Genomic DNA, 12,967 nt, shown 5'->3' on the forward strand with positions numbered 1-12,967 from the left:
TGGCAAATAGATGGGGAAACAGTGGAAAGAGTGTCAGACTTTATTTTTTTGGGCTCCAAAATCACTGCAGATAGTGACTGCAGCCATTAAATTAAAAGATGCTTACTCTTTGGAAGAAAAGTTATGACCAACCTAGATAGCATATTCAAAAGCAGAGATATTACTTTGCCAACAAAGGTCTGTCTAGTCAAGGCTATGGTTTTTCCAGTGGTCATGTATGGATGTGAGAGTTGGACTGTGAAGAAAGCTGAGCACTGAAGAATTGATGCTTTTGAACTGTGGTGTTGGAGAAGACTCTTGAGAGTCCCTTGGACTGCAAGGAGATCCAACCAGTCCATCCTAACGGAGATCAGTCCTGGGTGTTCTTTGGGAGGACTGATGCTGAAGCTGAAACTCCAATACTTCGGCCACCTCATGCGAAGAGTTGACTTATTGGAAAAGAGTCTGATCCTGGGAGGGATTGGGGGCAGGAGGAGAAGGGGACAACAGAGGATGAGATGGCTGGATGGCATCACCGACTTGATGATGAGTTTGGTATACTCCAGGAGCTGGTGACAGACAGGGAGGCCTGGCGTGCTGCATACCATGGGGTTGCAAAGAGTCGGACATGACTGAGGGACTAAATTCAACTGAACACAAAGCATTAGAGCTGTCTCTGGCACCAGTGGTACCTGCCATTGTGACACTTATAGAAGACAGCATTCAAGATAAAGAATCTTGGTACACTTCAGCTGACCTCACCGATGCCCTTCTCAGCATCTCTCTCCACTGGATGATAGGATTAGTCTGATGTATGCAGTATGGGTTATAGTGCACATCAAGATCTTCCCATGAGACTCTCTAAATTCTCTATCTGTAATCAATGCATAGGTTAAGACCTGGGAAGAGTCCTGCTCCTGGAGGGAGTGCTAGCCTTCCACTCTTTCAATGAAATCATCCTAGTGGGCTCAGACAAGGGCACTACTCCAAAAGAACAGGATGCTCTATTTGCTTACAAGTAGGATGCAGTTAGGCCATTATTAACAAGGTACAAGGACTCAAAACTGAAGTAAAATTCCTGAGCATGATTTGTAAGGGGCATTGTCCAGAGAAAATGACTGTCATGCTTTTGACCCTCTCTGCCTCTGAAATAAAAATCTTCAGAGTAACCAGTGGGACTACACAGACATAGCCTCACTCTCACAGGATCACCTAGTATCCATCAGGTTCCCACAAAGACCAGTGTTTGCTTGGGGCCTTGATGGCTAGGACCTGCTGGAAGCCCTTCAGCTGACTGCCCTATGTGCCCTTTTAGTGAAGCCCTCTGATTTCCAAGCACTGTTTCAGTTAGAGACCTTAGTAACATCTCTCTTTGCCTATGGCAATCTATGGCCACTACCACACACCAAAGTCATTCACTGAGCTTTGAGTCCATAATCTGCCAGAGCTGGCTAAAAAGTACATATTCTTAATGAGGTCTATTATTGGTGTTGGTGAATAATAAGAGCATGACCTTGGTCATGTAATAATCCTAGGATAAGAACTTGCAACTAAAACATATAATACATTTGCTTTTGTTCTATAATTTTGTCAGGGTTAACATATTTTATGTCAAAGTTTTAAATATCTACAAAATATTTGTTCAAACACATATTTATGAACCAAATAAAGCTCTTCTGACATATTTAACTTAAAACTATATAAAATTATTGCTAATTATCATACTTACTCTTGAGTCTTTCTCCTATGGAAGTTCTTTGTTTCTTTACTTGTGCTTGTTTTTTTAACTCTGAATCTTCATGTTCAAGTATAAGATTTCCACGTGGCACTTTATCAGGAGCTAAATAAGGAGATAAATTAAGTCTCTTAATAGGAAAAATTACGACTGCAAAAATTCTAAATTTTAAACTCAGAAACATTTTCTCTCATTTGCATCAAGTCCTAAGTAAATTATCATAACACTAGATCTGATATGAAAATTTACAGAATATTTTTAATGGATATTTATTGAAGCTGTCTCTTTGTTTCATAAATATTCTCAAGTATCAATATGTTTATATTAGATTCTAATGTTCATAAATTATTTATGCTTTAGGATAATATATATGTACAAACCAACCAATGAAAATACTTGTGCATAAGGTTGGTCATTATTGCATTATTTGTAATCACAAGATATTCAAAATCATCTGAGTGTTCAAACAATAGTATAGTACCTTCCACAATATACGTAAATCAAATCATTATGCTGTATATCTTAAATTTATACAATGATATATGTCAAATATATCTCAATAAAATGAAAAAGTAACATAGTGCCCATTATAGTATATGATGATATGTGTATATAAATCATAGTATACATGGTGTACAGGTGATGTGATGTGGTGTAAATATCTGCACTCAGAATGAGACATTCCCCTCCCCTATTATCAATACATCAAATGCTTGCCAGATGTCATGGGAAAAAGACTGGTGGGAACACTGGTAGAGCTCGTGCCCTTTCATGTTTAGACTCCTAATTAATTATTGCAGTAAGTGAATAAAGGCTTTTTACTTTCAGTTTGGTTCATTGTCTTTACAGATCACCTTCACAACTGATAGCTCTCTTCTCAGTGACAAACGGTGGCAAGCAGGGTGGCCCAATTAAGCAAAATGTCTTTCTTGAAAAGTAAAAAGCACGAAGACCCCCCAGGGTTTTGGGGAGATACTAGAGAGGACTGCAAGGCCTGATGGGGAGTACTAGCTTGTCAATTGAAGAGTCTGAAGGTCCAACAATGCACTTTGCTAGCAACAGCTATGAGTCTCAAGAAGTGCTACATTAGGAACTCCTGGGGGCACTCTTGGAGAGGGCTAGCAAATTGTTTATGCAAGCTTCCTGGGCTAGAGGGTTAATGATGGTCCTTCTCTTTAGCCCCAGAATTCCTGCCAAAATGCCTGGTGGAATTAATGATCTAACAGAGGGACTCTGGGATATTTATGGAAGCAATCCCTGGGTACTCCTTGTCCTCTGATGACAGTACTTAAAATTGTCACATCCTCTGCAAGCTCAGTTGCACCCAACGATTGTTGTCAACTTTAATGAGGTCCCCATTCTGGTGGGCTACAGTCCATGGGGTTGTAAAGAGTAGGACACGACTGAGCATCTAGGCATAGCACACAGCACCAGCAACAATGGACAGCCTACAATACAGCAAGTTACTGAGACTCATGATTGAATTAAATGAATACAGAACGCTTTGAGATTGCATTGTCCATGATATAAAGAGACCTCAGAGACTTGGGTTATTCACTTGCATGATGAAGTAGGAATCTTTTTTACCCTATTTTTTTTTTCTTCAACACTTTCCACTTCTAGTCTGGTAATTTTACTAATTCATAAAATTTTCAAGCAAGCAAAGTATGGAATGAACTGATTTCAAGGAGGTAATTTTCTTAAAGTTAGCGAGAACAGTATTACTGTGTGGGTGGACCTGTTTAAGAGTGTCCTGAAAGCAGAAAATTTGATCACGGAGGCTAAGAGGAACATCCACATCCTTCTTCCTCATCTGGGAACTATTTGGGCTCTGACAGCTTTGGCCCAACAGTGACGGGCTCCCTATGACCAAAACACATGTTTAGACCAAGCTTTGAGAGGACAGCATCTCTGCAAACTACACTGGTGGTCCCCAGATTCTACAAGGAGAGAATGACAGTGATAGATAATAAGATTGTTATCAATAACAAGACTCTAGGTTAATTAGTGCCATTCCTGCTGGTTATCTAGCTCAAATAAACCTCCTTGGAAAGTTAGACCCATTTGTCAGTGACATAATCCAGATGTTAACTGACAAATTCCTGGGCAGGCTAAATGTAACTACTGCTAAAATGACAGAGAGAGGTCATCACAGAAAGTGACATTAAAATGGTAACTGGGCACATGTAGGAGGATCTGGTAGGGCTTTTCCAAATAAACCTCTGGGTCTTATTGTTAAACAATGGGAGCACAAAAGAAGAGATCAGTGGGTTCTCCACTTAGAAACTCAAAACTCGTCCTTTCAAGCTCCAGGAGATGGTAAAGGACAGGGAAGCCTGGCATGCTACAGTCCATGGGGTCCTTTAGAGGCCAAATGGCGACCCTTCCTAAGGTCTGCCTGGTGATGATTCCTACAACTAACAGAAGCACTGTTCCTTCTTCTCCCAGGATATTCTAAAATGAATCATAGAGTCCTATGAATTTTTACCTAAACATTTTTGATTTAAAAAAAAAACAAGACTATGAAATGTCCTATGCCCAAAGTGAGGAAATGTGGTCCTGTGAAAGGGTCAAAGTCCAAAGTACAATGGGGAAGAACTCCATATTTTGGACTTTTGGGATAATGATGCACAGCTGACTATGACCCCCAAAATCCCTGCATTGAGAATGAGGAGAAATGGGTAAGGCTCTGATTTCCTGTCGGAAGCCACCACCACCAAGACCCCTACCAAGCTTGACTACAGATATATCATTATTGTGGCACTACTACTGAATGGATTTTTATTAGAGACATATTGTTGATACCCGTATCTGACAGCATCTAATTCAAGCCATAAACAAAATTACTGTAGTTAAGAAAATTTTAGTGGGACATATGGAAGATAGCAAACCTACCAAACTACCAGCTAGAAGTTTTGGCCCTCAAAAAGAGCATTAACAGGCTCAGCAATTAAAAACAAACAAAAACAACAAGAAAACTGCTACTACTGCTGTGCTTAGGAAGCCCAGGTTCATTACCTGAGCTTCCCAGAAGGCCTTGGGTACTTGGAAACTCAATCCTCAGTCACTCAACAGTATAGTACAATGATGTCTGGAAATACCATTACCTGATGACACTGTGACTGTCATAGAGGCTCTTGCCCAAGTTCAAAAAAATAGGTCTGAATCAATTCTTATTGCAAATGCCCTTTTCAGCATCCCTGTCCACAGAGATGATCAGGATCTGTTTGCCTTTTGTGTAATACTTTTCAATACTCCTTTAATGTCCTTCCACAAGGCCATGACCAGGAAATCTCACTCCCATACGGAGGACTAGCCTTCCAAAGAGTAAGGAATGTCTCCTAGTTGGTCAAGACAAGGGTACTACCCAATCAGCACTGGATGCCATTTTGACCCATATGTAGCGACATGTCTAGGATATTACTGGGACAAGAAAGAAGGACCCAAGACTTATGGGAAGTTCCTGACTGGGAAGGGAGGGTAGGACTCTCTCTGGAGGCAATAACTGCCCGAGTTTTAGTGACACTCAGGCTCTCAGCCCTTACAAATACAAAGGATCCCCAATGACTGGTGGGACTGTTCAGACACTGATACTCACACATCTCCCTACATGGCCATCTTGATGACAGCACCCAGCAATCAGGTCATCAAAAAGACCTGTATGCTAACTAGGGCCAGGAGACCCTTTAAATGGCTACACAGGAAAATCTTTTCCTTGACCCCTTGAATCCACTGCCTTTTAAGTTACAGGTCTTTCTGATGCCTATTGGAGGCTGTGGCAAAAGAATAGAGCCACACATCTGAGGTACCCACCCAGCTTATGGACCCCTAATCTCTTATTGGTGGGTGAAAGTTTAGAATCTCTTTGAAAGACTACTGAGCAGTTACTGGGCCTTGGTGGTCACCAAGCAAGAAGTGTTTCTACAATGCAGCCTTATAACAAGACATGTCAGCCAAATGTTAAATAGTTCCAGTTCTCTAATTTTTTATATTATTCACATTTGAAGTGCAAAATTGCTATATGTGCACAAACACACATACATGAACTAAAGAAAAAAGATCAGGTAAGATTAATTTTTAAAAAAATTTAAAGGCATCTATAAGTGTTGTACTTACTACTGTGTTTTCCTTCTCCGGAAGATATCTGTTTCTGTACTTGCATTGGGAGTTTTGACACTGAATCTTGATGCTGAATCACAGGAGTATTGTCAGGCTCATCATCAGGAGCTGCACAAAATAGATTAATTAAATTCCTTCATAGACACATCAATTCAGTTCAGTCACTCAGTCGTGTCTGACTCTTTGCAACCCCATGGACTGCAGCATGCCAGGCCTCCCTGTCTATCACCAACTCCCGGAGTTTACCCAAACTTATCTCCATTGAGTTGGTGATGCCATCCAGCCATCTCATCCTCTGTCATCTCCTTCTCCTCCCGCCTTCAATCTCTCCCAGCGTCAGGGTCTTTCCCAATGAATCAGCTCTTTGCATCAGGTGGCCAAAGTATTGGGGTTTCAGCTTCAACATCAGTCCTTCCAATGAACACTCAGGACTGATCTCCTTTAGGATGGACTGGTTGGACCTCCTTGCAGTCCAAGGGACTCTCAAGAGTCTTCTTCAACATCACAGTTCAAAAGCATCAATTCTTCAGCACTCAGCTTTCTTTGTAGTCCAAATCTCACATCCATACATGACTACTGGAAAAACCATAGGCTTGACTAGATGGACCTTTGTTGGCAAAGTGATGTCTCTGCTTTTTAATATGCTAACTAGGTTGGTCATAACTTTTCTTCCAAGGAGAAAGTGTCTTTTAATTTCATGGCTGCAATCATCATCTGCAGTGATTTTGGAGTCCCCAAAAATAAAGTCTGTCACTGTTTCTCCATCTATTTGACATGAAGTGATGGGATTGGATGCAATGATCTCAGTTTTCTGAATGTTGAACTTTAAGCCAACTTTTTCACTCTCCTCTTTTGCTGGGGTCCTGCCCCAGTGGATCCAGGGAATTCAAAGGGAAGACAGCGTAGGTGAGGAAAAACTTATTTATTTAATTAGAAATATAAAGAGAGATTAGGAAGAAATAGCGTAGTAGGAAAATTTAGTGGACAAAAGAGGCTGAATAACTTGGTTTACGTGGAGAACCAATAAAATTCCAAGACAAGGAACTTGCACCATCTACGTTAGGCCACCAGCATCCTCTTGAATAGCGGGGGGTGCCCCGCCTTGGTCTCCCTCTCTCGTGGATCTTAGAAGCCAGGGCAAGTAAGTAGACATGGCGAGCCTCCACACCCCAGATGGGAATTAAGCCAGAAGATAGAGTAAAGACACGGAGGAAAGCAGTCCAGTGACTGGCCCATCCTCTATTGTCCAGAATGGCCTTTTATACCTTTTTTTGTACATAGAGATCAATGGATAATATAAAATTATGCAGTGTCAGCAGCCCTGACTCTTATCAAGACTAGGCTTTCTCTCTGCATACCTAGTTGTATACATAAGTCTTAGGTGATTTACATCATCTTCTGGCCAGAAGGCCAATTAACATTTTACGGCCCTTTTCTGATAAGGTTTGTCAACCAGATTTATTTGTCTTAAAAATGTTGTTCTTCCCAAAGTCTGGTGCCACTCTCAGAAAGCACTAAATAAAGTTACATTCTTACATAGCAAAGATACAATAGTTTATAACAATGAAAAGGAGTACAGTGATTTATAAAGAGAAAAATAATTAACTCAAAAGTCTAGTGTTGCTAACATTAAAACTACTACATTCCTATTTTTGCATTCCAATTACATTGATTGATATCCTCCCAGGTGCCTAAAAGATAAAGAATATGGAGGCCTGGCAGCAGTCATTGAGTCAACAGTGAAAACCTGTCACCAATATAATTTTTAGCTCTTTAGAAAAGGCTCTGTATCTTTAAGATGCTTTAAGCTTTGTGCCTCTCGAGGTTGCTGGGCTGTAAGCAATTCACAAGCTGCAAAAAGTCCGGGGGAACCTGTCAGGCAAGTTTGAGAGCCATCAAAGGGGTTTGAGCTGATGCAGGAGACTGAAGCCCTCAATTAACTTTTTTCCAGAGAATGTCAGAAGAGTGAAAAGCACAGTAATAAAGCAGGCAGACTCTGGTTTTGGGGGGTAGATGTTCAGGAAAACTTAGGGGGAACCCCTGAAGCCAGATCACACCTTTGTGTTTTGTCGGGCTTCCTTCCTCATGACTTTTGCCATGGGCGGGATTCCTCACACCGGCTCCCGGCACTCTCACTTCCATCAAGAGGTTCTTTAGTTTTTCTTCACTTTCTGCCATAAGGGTGGTGTCATCTGCATATCTGAGGTTATTGATATTTCCTCCCAGCAATCTTGATTCCAGCTTGTGCTGCATCAAGCCCAGCACTTCTCATGATGTACTCTGCATATAAGTTAAATAAGCAGGGAGACAATATACAGCGTTGACGTACTCCTTTTCCTATTTGGAACCAGTCTGTTGTTCCATGTCCAGTTCTAACTGTTGCTTCCTGATCTGCATATAGATTTCTCAACAGGCAGATCAGGTGGTCTGGTATTCCCATCTCTTGGAGTACTTTCCACAGTCTGTTGTGATCCACACAGTCAATGGCTTTGGCATAGTCAATAAAGCAGAAATTGATGTTTTTCTGGAACTCTCTTGCTTTTTCGACGATCCGGTGGATATTGGCAATTTGATATCTGGTTCCTCTGCCTTTTCTAAAACGAGCTTGAACATCTGGAAGTTCACAGTTCACATATTGCTGATGCCTGGCTTGGAGGATTTTGAGCATTACTTTACTAGTGTGTGAGATGAGTGCAATTGTGTGGTAGTTTGAGCATTCTTAGGGATTGCCTTTCTTTGGGATTGGAATGAAAACTGACTTTTTCCTGTCCTGTGGCCACTGCTGAGTTTTCCAAATTTGCTGGTATATTGAATGCAGCACTTTCACAGCATCATCTTTCAGGATTTGAAATAGCTCAACTGGAATTCCATCACCTCCATTAGCTTTGTTCGTAGTGATGCTTTCTAAGGCCCAGTTGACTTCACATTCCAAGATGTCTGGCTCTAGGTGAGTGAGCACACCATTGTGATTATCTGGGTCATGAAGATCTTTTTTGTACAGTGCTTCTGTGTATTCTTGCCACCTCTTCTTAATATCTTCTGCTTCTGTTAGGTCCATACCATTTCTGTCCTTTGTTGATCCCATATTTACATGAAATGTTCCCTTGGTATCTCTAATTTTCTTGACGCGATCTCTAGTCTTTCCCATTCTGTTGTTTTCCTCTTTTTCTTTGCACTGATCACTGAGGAAGGCTTTCTCTCCTTGCCATTCTTTGGAACTCTGCATTCAAATGGGTATATCTTTCCTTTTCTCCTTTGCTTTTGGCTTCTCTTCTTTTCACAGCTATTTTTAAGGCCTCCCTAGACAGCCATTTTGCTTCTTTGCATTTCTTTTTCTTGGGGATGGTCTTGATCCCTGTCTGCTGTACAATATCACGAACCTACGTCCATAGTTCATCAGGCACTCTATCATATCTAGTCCCTTAAATCTATTTTTCACTTCTACTGTATAATCATAAGGGATTTGATTTAGGTCATACTTGAATGGTCTACTGGTTTTCTCTACTTTCTTCAATTTAAGTCTGAATTTGACAATAAGGAGTTCATGATCTGAGCCACAGTCAGCTCCTGGTCTTGTTTTTGCTGACTGTATAGAGCTTCTCCATCTTTGGCTGCAAAGAATATAATGAATCTGATTTTGGTGTTGACCATCTGGTGATGTCCATGTTTAGAGTCTTCTCTTGTATTGTTAGAAGAGGCTGTTTGCTATGACCAGATCTACAATAAAATCTCTTGGTTTCATACTTACAATAAGTATACTGTGAATTTTTCTCTCATTTTGATAAAGTTAAGTAAATTGGGTTTCCCTGGCAGCTCAGCTGGTAAAGAATTCTCCTGCAATGCAGAAGACCCCAGTTTGATTCCTGGGTTGGGAAGTTCCATCGGAGAAGGGATAGGCTACCCACTCAAGTAATCTTGCGCTTCCCTGGTGGCTTAGCTGGTAAAGAATCTGGGTGCAATTTGGGAGAACTGGGTTCAATCCCTAGGTTGGGAAGATCCCCTGGAAAAAGGAATGGCTACCCACTCCAGTATTCTGACCTGGAGACCATGGGGTCACAAAGAGTTGGACACGACTGAGCGACTTTTACTTTCACTTTGGGACTTCGCCAGTGACTCAGTGGAAAAGAATGTGCCTGTGATACAGGAGATGCTGGTTCGATCCCTGGGTGAGGAAGATCCCCCAGAGAAGGAAATGGCACCCTACTCCAGTATTCTTGTCTGGGAAATTCCATGGGTGGAGGAATCTGGCAGGCTACAGTCCATAGGATCGCAGAGTCAGACACAGCTGAAGAGACTGAGCACACATAAGTAAATTACCATAAATAACATGTGACTAGAAATTGTGAGAACATTTTTAATGAATATACTTTAAAGAGGCTGTAACAACATAATATACATACATAGAAACATCCATATATAAAGTCTCTATTTTTCCTAGGTTATTTATACTTTGTGTGTATATCCAGTTGCTTAGCTGTGTTCAACTCTTTGGGACCCCATGGACTGTAGCCTGCCAGGCTCCTCTGTCCATGGAATTTTCAGACAAGGATACTGGAGTAGGTAGCCATTTCCAAATCCAGGAGATCTTCTTGACTCAGAGCTTGAACCTGTGTCTCTTATGTCTTCTGCACTGGCAAGTGGATTATTTACCCCTGCACCTCCTAGGAAGTCCTGTTTATACTTCAGACTAATAAAAATTCTTAGAACTAAAAATACAAATGAGTATGTACATGGTTATTAAATACAACATATTTGTAAGTGAAAAATATTCAAAACCATATACATTTTAAAGCAAAGAAGATTAGTTCAATAAACTAGGGTACATGCTATCCACTATGGAATAATATGAATTATGGTAAATACTGTGGTACAGCTCTACACAGTGCTATAATCTGAGTGAAATGAATCTCTATATACTGATTTAAAGGGATTTCTTAAAGGGATCGTCAGGAATAATGTTAAGTTTTAAAAAAACTAAAAAAAAAGGAAAACTAGTATGGATAAGAAAAAAGAAATGAGAAAAAACAAGGATGGAGAGAAAAAATACAAGAAACACAGGAAACCTATCACAAAACAATGTATATGGTTACCAACAAGATGAGAGGGAAGACTGAGGAAGGAATAATAAGCTTCTAAGCATAACTCTTCATATGCTTTTTAACTTTTGGAAATGGGTTCATGTTCTATGTATTTCAAAACATAATTAAACCAGTGAGGGTAAGAAGATCAAACGTAAAGAGAAGGCAAACTTATGAAATGAAACAATTGAAGGTAAAATAGAAATGGTAACTTATCAATATAGTATTTAATATAAATCCTCACTCTTGGACATGGGATTGAGATGAGAATGGGAAGGAGAATAACAGCAAGTCATGAAATCTTTTTAAAATTTGGTTTGTTTATCAAGTGGTATGTTCAAAGCTATTCTGAAACCATTTGAGAAGCATTACAGGACTGAGCAAATGAGTAATTGTGGTAAACTGTTTCATAACTCTAGCTACATGAGCACTAATGTCCTTCATATGGCCATCAAATTGCTCAGGTATCAGTAATCAGTGCACAGGTCATGACTTTGAAGCACCTGCTCCCACAGAGAGGACTAGTAAGGACTAGACGCCCTGTGGAACCACCAGTGGCTCTTGGCTGAGCCATTAGTATACTCAGTTAATTACCTGGTACCCTAGTGAAACTCCTGGGCATAATCTCTAAGGGGTATGACTCCTCATTCCAGAGGATAGGACTGCCAACTATTCAACTCCAACAAATAAAACAGGCCCAGAAAATGGTGGGACTCTTTGACCACTTGTATTCTCATTTCCCCATGTGGAGCTCTTAATGACTCTGATCTCTGGGGTTACCAGAAAAACTGCTTCCTTTTAGTGAGGACACAGCTAAGGGCCTAAAGGCCCTCCAACAGGGCCTGCAGAACCGATCAGATGCTTGATTTACAGATCTCAGAAATACTGCTTTGGCAAAGGAATCTATGGCAAAATGCTCCTGCCATGCATAGAAGCATCTGTTGGGCTTCTGTATCCATAATTACCTGTAGCTGACTAAAAGGCACTCTACTTTGGAGAGACACTTATTTACCTACTACTGGGCCTTGGGGCATTCATCTTCTCACAAAATAATCTTAAGAACAGAAATTCCAATCAAAATTTAACAATATTTCTGCTTTTTTTTTCTCTAGATATCTCATGGTAGTCACACTTTCATCAAAGTATAACATTTCTATAAAATACATGTTCAAAAATATATAACATGAACCAAAATAAAAACATCTCCTACTGAGCTTAATACAAAATAATTTAAGGCTTTCCATAGTTTTTATACTCACCAGTAAGTCCTTCCCATTCGTGCAAGCTTGGTTTCTTCACTTCAATCTCTGATTTTGACACTGAGTCTTGATGATCAAGAATACGATATCTATCTGGTACTTCATCCTGAGCTGCATAAAGAGAATTTGACCCACTGAATAAAAAAACTTCACAAAAAACTTCATGTTTATGAAGTTATAAGAACATCACCAAATGCCAGGTTGTACAAGAAAACTGTGGGAAGAATGTTAACAAGGGTGCATGGAAGGTATTTTAGCACATCATTAATATTCTTACACTTCTAATATGTTTTATATTAGTCTCTCATTTTCTGAGTTCTCCAAATATTTTCAGGTAATACATATTGAAACACCAAAAAATGAAAATATACATGTACAAATTATTCATTAACAGCTAAATAGTCAAAACCACTTAAATATAAAAGCATAGGAGACTGGTAGGCTAATGTAATGCCTGTAAACTAAGAAAATACAGACTATGGGATATAATGTGGCACACACAGCTGTACAAACAGGTATAAAAGGAATGAAGAAGACCCAACAAACTGACTCAGAAGCATTTCTAGGATTTAACTCTTAACGGGCAAGAAACAACCTCACAGAGAATACATAGTATGCTACAGGCAGGCAAGCAGGAAGGCAGGAGGAAGGAAGAGATGAAGAAAAGGAACTTGAAAAAAGTGATAAAGGTATTCATCTTTTAAAAAGGAAATATAGGAAATAAAAATCAAAAACTAATACAGTGGGTCAATTAGTCGCTGCAGACATGGCTGACTGAGTTGTGCCCAGTGACTGCT

General features: G+C 40.1%; 1 protein-coding gene across 23 annotated transcripts in view; it reads right to left on the bottom strand.

The window, feature by feature from the left end:
- Positions 1-12,967, bottom strand: part of CCDC7 (coiled-coil domain containing 7) — a 301,615-nt gene that overhangs the window by 130,162 nt on the left and 158,486 nt on the right. For all 23 annotated transcript variants that reach the window (XM_042230493.2, XM_060397257.1, XM_042230489.2 and 20 more), the window contains 3 exons: positions 12,171-12,281; positions 5,831-5,941; positions 1,709-1,819 (listed from right to left, as the gene is read on the bottom strand). In XM_042230493.2, the coding sequence (XP_042086427.1) occupies positions 1,709-1,819; positions 5,831-5,941; positions 12,171-12,281 (333 nt within the window). The remainder of the gene's footprint in view (positions 1-1,708; positions 1,820-5,830; positions 5,942-12,170; positions 12,282-12,967) is intronic.

This window comes from Ovis aries, chromosome 13, assembly GCF_016772045.2.
Source record: "Ovis aries strain OAR_USU_Benz2616 breed Rambouillet chromosome 13, ARS-UI_Ramb_v3.0, whole genome shotgun sequence".
NCBI lineage: Eukaryota > Metazoa > Chordata > Mammalia > Artiodactyla > Bovidae > Ovis > Ovis aries.